Source organism: Euleptes europaea, chromosome 14, assembly GCF_029931775.1.
Source record: "Euleptes europaea isolate rEulEur1 chromosome 14, rEulEur1.hap1, whole genome shotgun sequence".
In the NCBI taxonomy this organism is placed as follows: domain Eukaryota; kingdom Metazoa; phylum Chordata; class Lepidosauria; order Squamata; family Sphaerodactylidae; genus Euleptes; species Euleptes europaea.
In genome coordinates, this window is record NC_079325.1 from 7,580,572 (window position 1) to 7,595,142 (window position 14,571).

General features: G+C 45.9%; 1 protein-coding gene across 1 annotated transcript in view; it reads left to right on the top strand.

The window, feature by feature from the left end:
• Positions 1-13,593, top strand: part of UBASH3B (ubiquitin associated and SH3 domain containing B) — a 70,535-nt gene extending 56,942 nt beyond the window's left edge. Inside the window, exons 7-14 of the mRNA XM_056860660.1 lie at positions 1,519-1,654; positions 1,775-1,895; positions 3,534-3,656; positions 8,477-8,569; positions 9,111-9,255; positions 10,118-10,224; positions 11,505-11,614; positions 13,162-13,593. Of these exons, the coding sequence (XP_056716638.1) occupies positions 1,519-1,654; positions 1,775-1,895; positions 3,534-3,656; positions 8,477-8,569; positions 9,111-9,255; positions 10,118-10,224; positions 11,505-11,614; positions 13,162-13,299 (973 nt within the window). The 3' untranslated portion in view covers positions 13,300-13,593. The remainder of the gene's footprint in view (positions 1-1,518; positions 1,655-1,774; positions 1,896-3,533; positions 3,657-8,476; positions 8,570-9,110; positions 9,256-10,117; positions 10,225-11,504; positions 11,615-13,161) is intronic.
• Positions 13,594-14,571: the final 978 nt, after the last annotated feature.

Sequence of the window (14,571 nt, forward strand, 5' to 3'; positions counted from 1 at the left end):
TCTTATGATGCATACCTATTCTCCCCAGGATCAGAGGAGCATACCTATTATATTAGGTGCTGTGGAACAAAGGCTGGATAATGCTGCTGCAGTCATCTTGCTTGTGGGCTTCCTAGAGGCACCTGGTTGGCCACTGTGTGAACAGACTGCTAGACTTGATGGTCCTTGGTCTGATCCAGCATGGCCTTTCTTATGTTCTTCATTTGGAGATGGGCTGTGGCTCAGTGGTAGAGCCTCTTCTTGGCATGTAGAAGGTCCCAGGTTCAGTCCCCAGCATCTCCAGTTGAAAGGACCAGGTCTCTTCCTGAGATCCTGGAAAGCTGCTGCCAGACTGAGTAGCAGACGATACTGACCTTGGTGGGCCAACGGTCTGATTCAGTATAAGGCAGCTTCATGTGTTTATGTGTTCCTGGCGTCACCCATCCTAAATGTCTACAGAACCAACTACAGCAGAACAATCTTGCTGGACAAGATTAGCCTTCTGTTGGTAGTAATGGCCATCTGCCTCTAGCCCCTGGTATTCAGGGGTATACTGCCTCTGTACCTGTACCTTTTGTTTATTGCATTTTTATCCCACCCTTCCTTCAAAGAGCTCAAGCTGGCATGCATGACTGGGTAGTAGGATGGTTGCAGTTAGGTAGTAGGTGATGTGAAAGACCTCTGCCTGAGACCCTGGAGAGCTGCTGCCAGTCTGAATAGACAATACTGAGTTTGATGGTCCAAGGGTCTGATTCAGTATAAGGCAGCTTCATGTGTCTATGGGACAATTTTATCCCTACTGAAACGAGCCACTTGTGATCACTGTGATGATTTTGGACATTGCCGCGTCCACATGAGTGGGGGGGGGGGAAAGAGAGTTATGCATCATGTTTACCCTCTTCCTTTTGCTCATGAGCTCCGGGTGGTGTTCATGGATGGAGCTGTCCCATTTTTATCTCCAGCAACCCTGACTGGACTGAGAGACAGAGAGAGACATGTCCAAGCTTGACCAGAGAGCTTCATGTCTGACAGGAGACTCAAATCCAAGTCTGCCTCAACCAAGTTCCCACACTATGTCCATTACATTACAGCTGTGGTTTACACAGGCACGTTCACAACTAAACTACTGTGGTAACTTGCATCTGTGAATGGACCATCCGTAGCTCACATCAATTCAGCCAGCATGGTGTAGTGGTTAAGAGCGGTGGTTTGGAGCGGTGGACTCTAATCTGGAGAACCGGGTATGATTCCCCACTCCTCCACATGAAGCCAGCTGGGGGACCTGGGGCTAGTCACAGCTGTCTTAGAACTCTCTCAGCCCCACCTACCTCACAGGGTGTCTGTTGTGGGGAGGGGGAGGGAAGGGGTTTGTAAGCTGGTTTGATTGTCTGTTAAGTGGTAGAGAAAGTCGGCATATAAGAACCAACTCTTCTTCAATTCAAAACACAATGCTTTGCAGTGGAGTCCGGGTCACACAGATCTACCACTCACCAAGTGTCAACCAATGTGTGCATGAACCTTCCATACCTGTTTTGACAGGTCCTACTCAATTCTGAATGCTACTCCCTCCCCGTCCCTTCTCATGTTCACTGATGGAGTAATGGAGCGAAGACTGCAGGAAGATCAAGGGCCAGGGGATTCGGGGCCGCTGACCATCTTCTGTCAGAGTATGCAGGTAAAGTAGATTCACAGGTGGGAAGATGGCTACACCTGCCCCAGATAGCCTGGACCACGAGGGGACAAAAGGCGGGAGGGAGTTTCGGCATACCCAAAGTTTGCTTTCTCTTCTCCTCAGCCCTTAAGAATCGCCAACCCGCCGGGTCCTCAAAAGAGATGCCTTTTTGTTTGCCGCCACGGAGAGAGGATGGACGTAGTGTTTGGAAAATACTGGCTCTCCCAGTGTTTCGATGCCAAAGGTGAGTTTGCTTGTATCACAGTAAGGTCGCATTTCTTTTTAAAAATGTAGTCCAGTCACTGAAGTAGCAAATTCAGGCGGATTCAAACAAGAGCTGACCGTTTGCTAAACAAAGGAGGAGGAGAAATGCAACTTGGTTCTTGTAGGTTATCCGGGCTGTGTGACCGTGGTCTTGGTATTTTCTTTCCTGACGTTTCGCCAGCAGCTGTGGCTGGCATCTTCAGAGGAGTAACACTGAAGGACAGTGTCTCTCAGTGTCAAGTGTGTAGGAAGAGTAATATATAGTCAGAAGGGGGTTGGGTTTGAGCTGAGTCATTGTCCTGCAAAGTATCAAAGGTAATGTGCTAATCATTGTCCTGTAAGTATCAAGATAATGTGCTAATGAGGGTGTGGTATGTTAATGTGGAACCATTGTATCCTGAAGTGATCTGTTCACATGTGGAATCCAAAGCTATTCCGCATGGCTATTGTGGACTGTAGTCTTCGTTAGTCTGGAGGTTTTCAGGACAGGAAGCCAAGCCTTACTCATTCTTAAACTCTCTTCTTTTCTGTTAAAGTTGTGCTGATGTTTATGAATTTCAATGGCTTCTCTGTGCAATCTGACAAAATAGTAGAATTGTCCAGTCTTTCAGTGTCTTGGAATAAGACCCTGTGTCCTGTTTGGGTCAGTCCATGTTCAGCCACTGCTGATTTCTCAGGTTGGCCAAGTATGTGGTATCTTTCATGTTCTTTTATCCTTGTTTGTATGCTGCGTTTTGTGGTCCCGATGTAAACTTGTCCACAACTGCAAGGTATACAATATACTCCTGCAGAGGTGAGGGGGTCTCTTGTCTTTTGCTGATTGTAGCATCTGTTGTATTTTCTTGGTGGGTTTAAACACTGTTTGTAGGTTATGTTTTTTTCAAAAGTTTCTCCATCCTAGCAGTGACTCCTTTAATAAATGGCAAGAATACCTTTCCTATGGGAGACTGTTTTTCCTGAGTTTTCTGATTTTTGTTTGGTTTAATGGCCCTTCTGATTTCATTTCTGGAATAGCCGTTTGCTAGCAATGCAACGTTTGGCCAGTTCTCCTTGTGGAAACTGTTGAACTCTCCACCCCTTGAAAGCTGCTGGCAGGCAGTCATCTCTTTGAAACTTGAACACATGAAGGTGCCTTATGCTGAATCAGACCTTTGGTCCATCAAAGTCAGTATTGTCTACTCAGACTGGCAGTGTCTCTCCGGGGTCTCAGGCAGGGGTCTTTCACATCACCTACCTGCCTAGTCCCTTTTAACTGGAGATGCTGGGGATTGAACCTGGGACCTTCTGCATGCCAAGCAGATGCTCTGCCACTGAGCCACAGCCCCTCCCCTTTGGTAGCCAAGTGTACAGAATTCATTGTACAAAGCTGTCAGGATGCTCTATGCCTAAGAATCTGACCATCGAGGGCACTCATCCAGTAATGGCATTACAAAAAGTTTTGGTAACCTCTGCTGCTGGCAGGAATGTTCATTGGAACCACCTGCTACAAGATCCTCTCCCATTCAGGATCCACACATACATACAATTTACCAGGCATTGCTTTAGGGAAGCGCTATGGTGTGGTTATTAGGGGGAAATCACCCGATTCAGACTCTTTGCACTCTTCCTCTGTCTACAGGAAGGTATGTGCGCACAAACCTAAATATGCCTCACAGCCTACCTCAGCGAAGTGGTGGTTTCAGGGATTACGAAAAGGACGCGCCCATCACCGTGTTTGGTTGCACGCAAGCAAGGCTCGTTGGTAAGTTTCCCTTTGCAGGGGTGGAAGCTTTTCCACCCCCACCCCTTTTAACTGAAGCATATGGTACTCACAACTGGTCTCCTGAAAGGTTTCAGAGTCGCGTCAGTCAATGGATAGATTCCCACCATCCAAACGGCTTACAAAATTAGTTTGACTATTTATCCAACAACTTGCAAGTGCAGCAACAGTTGAGAGTCAGTTTAAAAATATAGATGGAGGAGAAATTCAGCTGCTCAAGCCCCTAGAGCTTCCACGATCCTGGAGGAGGACGTTTGGGAAGGTTGAATTATTCCCCTCTCCCATAATTTTTACCTTCACCGGTCTGTGTGTGTGTGTGTTAAGTGCCGTCAAGTCGCTTCCGACTCATGGCGACCCTATGAATCAATGTCCTCCAAAAAGTCCTATCTTTGACAGCCTTGCTCAGATCCTGCAAACTGAAGGCTGTGGCTTCCTTTATAGAGCCAATTCATCTCTTGTTGGGTCTTCCTCTTTTCCTGCTGCCCTCAACTTTTCCTAGTACGATTGTCTTTTCCAGTGACTCTTGTCGTCTCATGACGTGACCAAAATACGATAGCCTCAGTTTAGTCATTTTAGCTTCTAGGGTCAGTTCAGGCTTGATTTGATCTATACCTTCTCCACTCCTCTATTTTATCCTGTTGGCAGCACAAGAACAACCCTGTGAGGTAGTAGAAAAGAGCCAGAGTCCAGTAGCACCTTAAAGACTAACAAAATTTCTGGCAGGCTATGAGCTTCCATGAGCCACAGCTCACTTCTTCAGATACAGATAGAATGTTTTGTTAGTCTTTAAGATGCAACTGGACTCTTGCTCTTTTCTACTGCTAGTGACAGACTGACACGGCTACCCATCATGATCTACCTGTGAGGTAGGTGAGGCTGAAAGGGACAGTGACTGGCCCAAGGTCACCCAGCAAGCTTCCATAGCAGAGCAGGGGGATTCGAACCTGGGCCTACCAGGCCCTAGTCAGACACTGTAACCTCTACACCACACTGGCTGCCCTTGCAGGCCCCAGCTTGTTCCTCCAAATCAGGGACCTTTCCAGAAACACAGAGTGAGGTTTGTTCTTACTATTCCAGAGAAAGGACTGGATCCGGATTAAATTATCCGATGGCATAATGGAACTTCCCTGCCTCCTCCTCAGCTTACTGATCTCCATGAAAAGTGACTTCTGGGGATCAGGGGAACATTTGGGGAAGGGACCTAAAGGAAGGAGGGGAAATGGGTGGAAATTGCCAGTTTGGCCTGGATCGGACCCAAGAAATATTCCTCAGCGATTAGGGGGAACTGCTCTGAGATACCTAAGGAGCAAGATGTTTAGGCTTTCGTAGGTTAAAATCAGCATTTTGAATTAAAGTAGCAATGTTGTGGAATGTCCCTATGAGAAGGCAGATCAACTGATTGAACAAGAGCTGATGCTTCTAAAAAGACGTTCAATGACAAGCCCACGTGGCATCAATCCAGTCTTGAGGTTACAAGACAGATTATTATCCTTGCGTGAGACCTTGAGTTGAGGAAAAGTCATGGAAACTAGACTTCAAAATGACCAAATGACCTTCTCCATGGAAAACTGTCATAGGGGTGGGTGGAAAATGAGATACAGAGAGAGACAGAATACAGCCCACCATCAAAAACTAAATCTCTAACGCCATTTATGCATGGGAGGTTTTGCCTTGGATTTGCGGCTCTCTAGATGCACATTTTTCCCATCCGAATTTTCAGAACTCAACAATAAGCCCCATGAAGAGTTTTGAGAATCTGGATAGGGAAAATGTGCATCTAGAGATTGGCAAAACCTCCCATGTATAAATGGCCTAAGTCTTTTACCTCAATGGCTAATTTATACAATCACAAAAGCCACGGAGAAGACAAATCCCAAGCCTTTCCTTGCTGCCAATCCATGTGCTTTATTGGTATGTAGGAGTAGGACAATTTGCATAAAATCTGCATAATCATTTGGGTTTCCAGGACCCAGCAGGAGTTAGCTGCTGCCCTTCTGCCAATGCCACTTGCGTAACTTCCTGTGTGAGCCACGGAGAGACAGTTGTCAAGATGGGTTTGGAAGCAATCAGAGAGTTAGCTGTGATTTCCATTTGCACATATGCCACCAGTTCAGGAGTGAAAAACATTTGGACGCAAATCCACGTACTGCTGCCACAAGACAGTCACTTGAGCACATGTTTTAGAAAACGAAAGACATCGGGAAAGGCTTTTGAACTGTGTAGTTGTCGAGAGATTGCGCGAGATGCTTGATTCTGGTGTGGTCTGTACAAAATGTGTCAAGCTAGGAACATGTTATTTTTTTGCCTATAGACTTTGAGATTTCCACCTTTTTAAGCTAACAACATGTGGACAGTTTGGGAGTACTGTGAAATCTGTAGGCCATTCATGGTCTTATTAGCACCACAGTACCACGGCGAGCACCTAGTTAATTTGAATTTGGTTATTAAACACAGCAAAAAATGTCCCTGGTTGGAAACACAAAGTGAAGTGAAACCAATTCTGACAGAGGTTGTGCTCAGCAACTAGGAGTTGAGTGGGTTGTAGGGTTGCCAACTCTGGGTGGGGAAATACCTGGAGATTTTGAGGGTGGAACCTGAGGAGGGCAGGGTTTGGGGGGGGGGACAGACTTGAGCAGGGTTACATTGCCATAGAGTCCACCCTCCAAATGCCACTTGCTCTGAGACCGCTTGTTTTGAAAAGCGATTCAACACAAGTGTTCTCACAGCAATTGGCATTTTAAAAGCCATAACAATTAAAATCTAATGTTTATTAGATTTTTATCCTACCCCTTCCTCCAAGGAACTCGTGGTGACATACCTGGCTCTCTCTCTCTCTCACACACACACACACATTTTAGCTTGACAACAGTCCTGTGAGGTGGGTTAGGCCGAGAATGTGTGACTGGCCCAAGGTCACCCAGGGAGCTTCCATGGCAGAATCTTAAATCTAGCCATTGCAACACATTGGATCTCAAAATAATAAGGGCTTTTTATTTGGGCCTTTTCTGTCTTCTGGGAAATGCCACACAGCAACAAAATCACCATCTACAACAAAATTTTAGAGTTCTCCAAAGACCTGCAGTCTGCTCCATTGTTCTAGTGGTTGCCGCAGCCTCCTGAAATAAAATAAGCGGAAGGAAATTGCAGCCAGCAATATCCATAACTTTTGTTGCTAAATGGATCGGCTGAGATGTTTTTTTAAAGAAGCATTGCCATGTATCCTTAAAAACATCTGAAAATTGGCCCGTTTGCTTGCTGCAAGGTTCTGAAGAAGTGAGCTGTGGCTCACAAAAGCTCACACCCTGCCAGAAATTTTGTTAGTCTTTAAGGTGCTACTGGACTCTTGCTCTTTTCTGCAGCTTGCTAAAAGGTTTTTCATATGGCATGACTGCCACCTACAGGTAAATTGTGAGTATTGCCTCGCTGCCAACAGGATCTTGATAAATTATTTGTCTCAAAACTGAAACAGTTACGGGTAAGATATTGAAAGGGCTGGTGAGGCCCCCCTCCCACTGGTGAAGGCCTGGTTTTAAATGGGAAATGCCTATTGATTAGGAGTAAATTGACACAGAGCTATAATATCCTCTTAGCATCTGACTAGATGCATGCCTTTTGCATTATTAAACGGCATCTCCCGGTTAGTTGCCTGCTGGAGAGTAAGCGCGTCTTTCCCAGAAAGTCACACCCTCCAGCATCTCACAGCTGAAAAGGGAGGGGGGGCACACTCACGTACTGAGAACCTTCAGTTCTCAGACCAAAGACCAGTGCCACCCACCCCAGTATGCACTGGTGAAAGTTCATGAACACATGAACACATGAAACTGCCTTATACTGAATCAGACCCTTGGTCCATCAAAGTCAGTATTGTCTACTCAGACAGGCAGTGGCTCTCCAGGGTCTCAGGCTGGGGTCATTCACATCACCTACCTGCCTAGTCTCTTTAACTGGAGATGCTGGGGATTGAGTCTGGGACCTTCTGCATGCCAAGCAGATGCTCTACCACTGAGCCACAGCCCCTCCCCTTACTTCCTTTCATTGCATCTGAGGAAGTGAGGCCAGACTCAAGAAAGCTCACGCTGGAATTAATGCTGTTTATCTTTAAGGTGCCCCTGGACTTCTATTTGGTGTTGTTATACTGGTGTCTTTTATGATCTGGGCAGAAGCCTGTCCTGGCTCTGGAAAAAAAACGTATTGAACAAAGTATTTTCATTCCATCAGGCAGGGATATGTAGGCCCTGGGGTGTAGGGTGTCCAATGCCCCCCTACACAGATCCCTTACTCTTCACATGAATACATGAAGCTGCCTTATACTGAATCAGACCCTTGGTCCATCAAAGTCAGTATTGTCCACTCAGACTGGCAGCGGCTCTCCAGGGTCTCAGATAGAGGTCTTTCATACCACCTGCCCACCTGGTCCTTTTAACTGGTGATGCCGGGGTATTTGACACAGGGCCCTGAGCAACATTTCTCTGGGACCAGGACAAATAATTCCACCATACATCAGCCCATACCTCTAATGTCATGACTCACAAAAGAAGTATCTGTTTTTGTACTGGAATGATATAAATATCATGGGAATGGGCCATTTTGGATGCCTGCCCCCTTGATCTTCAGGCACCTGTGAAGTACAGGCCTTTCCACAACCACCCAACTCATGCTAGGATCCTGGTCTTACACCAACTTCTGTGTTGTGGAGGCAATTCATGGGGGTTATAGAGCCTTCCCGTGTTTGTGGGTTTCCATCGTGCCCATCTTTCCTGCCCTAATGTTATGCTGATTACATCAACTTGTGTGTCTCGCAGGGGAAGCCTTACTCGAGAGCAACACTGTCATACACCACATCTACTGTTCGCCCTCCCTGCGCTGCGTCCAGACGGCACACTATATTTTGAAAGGTAAGAAGGCGGTAACAAAAGAGCTGAGTTTCTTCATTTTGACTGTGTTTCTGGGAAAAGCTGGGGAGGGGTGGAGTCTTTACTATGTTTTAACTCTGCCTTTACTCAGCAGTTTTAGTGACCGTTCCTTCTTTCCCCAAGCACCTGGTATGAGGTATAATGCCCCTGCATAGTGAGGTTCCATTCAGCTATCAATGCTAACTAGCCATTGGTTGACATCTCCTCTATGAATGTGTCTAATCCCTTTAAAAAAATAACCTGATGGCCATCTTGTGGCAGTTGATACTGGATGAAGGTCCCTCGTGGGTGCTATCATGATGCATTCAATGAAGGGGTGCCCCCCTAAAGTGAGGAATCCCATGCACATAACTCTTTAGCATTCCAACACCAAAGGACAGGACTAAAAATGTAGGATTTCTAATTAAGAGCCACCACCACTGTTTGCAAAAAAAGAATCCTGTAAAACCTTCTTGCTCTCACCCTGAACTTGAGTGAGTTTCTTCTTCTGTTCTTGGATGTATTTTTTTTGCTCAATTTCCAGGTTTGCAGCAGGAAAATAACCTGAAGATTCGAGTAGAGCCAGGCTTGTTTGAGTGGACAAAATGGGTCGCCGGGAATTCCCTTCCTGCATGGATTCTTCCAGTGGATTTAGCGGCAGCCAGTTTGAGTGTTGATACAACATATAGGTAGAGAGCCTTGGCAATATTGCTCATTTCTTGTTCAGAGGTCTTGTGACAGTATAATGAAAAGAGCTGATTTTCCTGTGCATGCCCCCACCTCCCACCAAGGAAATTATTGTTGTTTATGTAGGGCTTGTTTTCTTCCAGCTGGTGAAAAGAGATTAGGCTGAGTGAGAATGACTGGCCCAAGGCTATCGAGTGAGTTGCATGGAGAGTAGTATTTTGAACCTGGGTCTCTAGAGCAGGGGTCCCAAACGTGGTGTCTGCCGACACCTTTCTTGGTGCCCACCAAGAGTTTTTAGAAAGTGGGTGGGGTCAGCTGGGGCTCTTAATCAGAAAGGCTTCTGATTGGCTGCACAGATTAACGTTGTTTTTGCCGTGCTGGTTTTATTCTCCCTCATTCCACTTCCCATACACACCCACATATATATATAATTATATAAATTGCTCCTCTGCACTTCAGCTTCCTCATGTGTGTGTCTGTGTCCCTGCAGCAGCCATTTTGTGGTTGGCTTCACCTCCTGCGGCCACCAAAGCCGCAGCAAAGGTGCTCCCAAGGCTTATCTGACACACTAACCGCTACACCACACTGCTTTTTTGGGAAACCTGACAGTTCAACTACAGCCTGGCAACCACATTTACCATTTTCAAATGCACAGAGTGCATTACGGTAACCTAACTTTGATGTGATCATGGCATGTGGGGTTTTGAACCCAGGTCTGTAATGTCCCCGTCCAATACTCTAACCACTACACCACGCTGGATCAGCTTTATGAGTGGGGGCCCCTTCCACCCCTCTCCCCTTTTAGCTATGAAGCTTTCCTCTTCAGAGGTACCTTAGTATGGGTTTTGTTTTTAATCTCCACAGACCTCATATACCTGTGAGCAAATTAGTCATTTCAGAGTCGTACGAGACGTACATCAGCAGAAGCTACCAAGTGACGAAAGAGATCCTAAGTGAATGTAAAGCAAAAGGTAAGTACGGTTACACTTTGCAAGGAGGAGGGGCCCAGGAGTTTGCATCTGTCTGTCTGCTCTGTGCAGACTTAAGGGAGACAAAGGCGGGTAGGGTGGGTAATACCATTCAGCCCCCAAAGCAGAAAGTGTTCCCCCCCCCAAAGTGCAGTGACAGAGTCCCCAGCAAAGGCCATCACCCACACACATGAAACACATGAAGCTGCCTTATACTGAATCAGACCCTTGGTCCATCAAGGTCAGGATTGTCTACTCGGACTGGCAGCAGCTCTCCAGGGTCTCAGTCTGGGGTCTTTCACATCACCTACTGCCTGGTCCTTTTAACTGGAGATGCGGAGGATTGAACCTGGGACCTTCTGTATGCAAAGCAGAAGCCCTTCCATTGAGCCACCAACCCTATTTAAGCTGCTTTATACTGAATCAGACCCTTGGTCTATCAAAGTCAGTATTTTCTACTCAGATTAGCAGTGGCTCTCCAGAGTCCCAAACAGGGGTCTTTCACATCACCTCCTGCCAAATCCTTTAACTGGAGTTGCAGGGGACTGAACCTGGGACCTGTGCATGCAAAATAGATGCTCTACTGCTAAGCCATGCCCCCCCACAAGTATTTTTGTAGCCAGCTAGCAAGAAGCATGCCACTCTCTTTGTCTTTAGCATCTAGCATTTGCCTTCAGGATAGGAAGTCCAGACAAGTTTAAACCCAGCTTTTACGAAACTGACAATGATTGCATTGAGCACAGTACGAGAGACCCCATTTCCATCCCAATAAGTAAATCTACTGAGTTGCAACCCACTCGCGTTGAGCCCATGAAGTTCCACCTCACAGGGTTTTCAAGGCAAGAGATGAGCTGAGGTGATTTAAGAAGAGGTGGTTTGCCACAGTCTCCCATCCAAGTACCGACATGGCTTAGTTTCCAAGCTTCGACGTGATCAGGCTAAGTCTGAGCTATTAGGGTGGCTAATTCTTTCCCAATAGATGGTGCAAATGACTCATGACACACAAACGCATGTCACAAAGCCCCAAGATTTGTTTGGGGTTGGTTTCAGCGAGAAGAAGCAGAGGCTGCCGTTCTGAATGGAGGAGGGGGCTGATTCTGAGCAGGGAAACAGGCGGTGGGGAAAAGATAGAGCGCTCCCTCGTACGTGTACGCTGCTCCTCCACTCCAAATTGCAGCCTCCTAAGGCGGCTTTTCGTTTATTTTTTGAAGGCTTCTTGATCGGCCGCATATTCTTTCCCAGGGACCAGCACGCAATCACTGTTCATCTGTCTCTTTGTGCAGGAAATAACATTTTGATAGTGGCTCACGCCTCCTCCCTCGAGGCTTGCACCTGTCAGCTACAGGGGCTATCTCCGCAGAACTCCAAGGACTTTGTACAGATGGTCAGAAAGGTAATTAACATCCACCATCAATATAAAGCTGCTTAGATGTCCTGGTGAGGGGCGTGGTGAAAAATCTCCTTCCGAGCCAGAAGATGCTTTATTCGCTCGTGCATAATAATTTGTAGCCCATTGTTTGGGTTTCAAAAGGCTGCAGAATCTTGTGAGAAGAGAGAAGATTGCGTTAAGAGGATTATCTTGTCCGTCACTTTTGGTAACGGTGAACATGCGATTGCCGAGTAGTACCTAAAGAGCACATCTCAGCTGTGCTCGGCCTCTCTTGGGTTGTGTGCCTCTTGGCACGCTCTTTTACCATGCGTTTATATTTCAAACACTTACTAATTTGGTAGCTCTGTTTCGGGCTGTCTTTTTTTTAAAGCATAAGCTTTAAAACGAGACATTATAAATTACATGGAGAAACTGAAGAATTGCCTTCCCCTCTTTCTCATAACGCTAGAACTTAAGGTCAGTCAGTGAAACGGATAGGTGGGCATTTCAGAACAAACAAAATGAAGTTTCTTCTCTGTGCCGAGGGTGGAATTAAGCACTGCAAGAGGTGGCGAGGACCACTTACTTAAGACAGAATCATGGAGGACTATAATTGAATCTCCCAATGTATTTTTACATTTTTTTAAAAACCTCTGAGTCCTGTATACACGGCACAGTCTCTTACGTTCAGATATGACTCATATTCATATAATCTCTTTTTCTTTTTAGCACAGCAGTCATTGCCAACTCGTTTTCCAGAAACTGACCTGTTTATTATGCTTCAGTGCTGTTAATTTAGCTATTCATATTACCTGCCTGTGTGCTTTTTTAATGTTAAAGCGCAGCCTGGAAGGGGGGGATTTGAACTGGGACCCAGGGGAAGAGGGACTAGCCTTTCCCCTCCACCATTTTCCCATCGGGGGAAGGTATGACACCTTTCTCCCCACACACACACACACACCCCACAACCACATCCTTGGACATTATTTCTCTCAAACAATATTTTTTTTGGTATTGAAACTCATTTAATTAAGCTCTCCAAAGCAAAGAGCCAGTCCTAGGGTTGCCAACCTCCAGGTACTAGCTGGAGATCTCCTGCTATTACAACTGATCTCCAGCCAATAGAGATAAGCTCACCTGGAGAAAATGGCTTCTTTGGCAATTGGACTCTATGGCATTGAAGTCCCTCCCCTCCCTAAACCTCGTCCTCCTTGGGCTCCGCCCCAAAAACCTTGTGTGAGACAGGATGCTGGACTAGATAGACCACTGCTCTGATCTGGCAGGGCTCTTCTTATGTTATTATGATTTTCTTGGCCTCTGTGCCCTATTGTTGGACCTCCAGAGGAACTGGTTGGTCCTTTTGTGAGACAGAATGCTGGACTAGATGGACCACTGCTCTGAACCAGCAAGACTCTTCTTATGTTCTTATGACGGTCTTGGCCTTTGTGCCCTGTCGTTGGACCTCCAGAGGAACTGTTTGACTGATGTGTGAGACAGGATGCTGGACTAGATGGACTGCTGGTCTGATCTGGCAGGGCTCTTCTTATGTTCTCCTTTCTCATTAATTGCAGATTCCATACTTGGGGTTTTGTTGCTGTGAAGAAGTTGGAGATGCAGGTCTGTGGCAGCTCACCGATCCACCTATCCTTCCTCTCACTCATGGACCAACTGGCGGCTTTAACTGGAGAGAAACTCTACTACAGGAATGAGCAAATGGAGAGGAGGGAGAACTAAGGGATGGCCTTCCTAAAATTGGAGAATGTCGCATATATTGATTTTTGTCCCTAATTACTGACAGAAAAAAGTTCTTCATAACCTTTTAGATGGATTTATAAACAACACTCTAGCATATCTTCTACAGAGTGGCATTCGTGCGTCTAGAAAAATAGCTAAAAAATTAGACGTATGCTTGGATCGTGGAAAAATAATACGTGTACACACAGTCTCTCTCTCTCTTCAGCCTTCTGTCCTGCAGAAATGTCTTTGTGATGTAAGCTACTGAGCTTTAAAAAAAACATTTTTTAAAAGAAATCTTGAATTAAGATCCAAGGGAGAGAACCAGTTTTCACTGCCTTCTATATAATGTATAATGCTAGCATCTATTAGGACCATGTTCTAAATTGTGGACTTTCTCTGTTTGGTTCGTTGTTATTTTAATCAGCCTTTGCATTTCATTCTGAGTTGTTTTGGATAGAATCCACTCCTGCTGTATTTGGCTAAGTGTTTATACACAAACACACTTTCATACCACAATAACATTCTTATTCACAAACTACAACAGATAAAAGTGGCAGAACTACCTTGACACTTACAGAAATAAGTGGAGGGATCATGCAGAGATCACTGTAGACCTCTTTCTACCTAGGCAGAAGTGTGTGTCAAGTCTACATTTTTTTAAAAGTAAATTTAGGATTGGGGGGGCAAGTGCCCCCTTCCCCCAAAGACGTGCATGCCTTATCAAAATGAGAGCAGAGCTTTATGGCTCGCTTCCTGCCACGGTTCAGACATGGGAAATACATAAAACCTAGAACCGAGTCCACTGGCACCTTAAAGACCAACAAGATTTCCATGGGAGGGGCCGTTGCTCAGTGGCAGAGCCTCTTCTTGGCACGCAGAAGGTCCCAGGTTCAATCCCCAGCATCTCCAATTAAAGGGACTAGGCAAGAAGGTGATGTGAAAGCCATGGAGCTCTGCGCTCATTTTGATAAGGTATGCATGTCTTTGGGGAAAGGGTAAGGGAGCACTTAACCCCTCCCAAATCCTAAATTTACTTTTTTTTTAAATGTAGACTTGACACACACTTCTACCTAGGAAGAAAGATGTCTACAGTGATCTCTGGAGAGCCGCTGCCGGTCTGAGTAGAAAATACTGACTTTGATGGACCAAGGGTCTGATTCAGTACAAGGCAGCTTCATGTGTTCATGTGACTTGAATCTAACTGTCAGGGAGGGGCCGTGGTTCAGTGGTAGAGCATCTGCTTG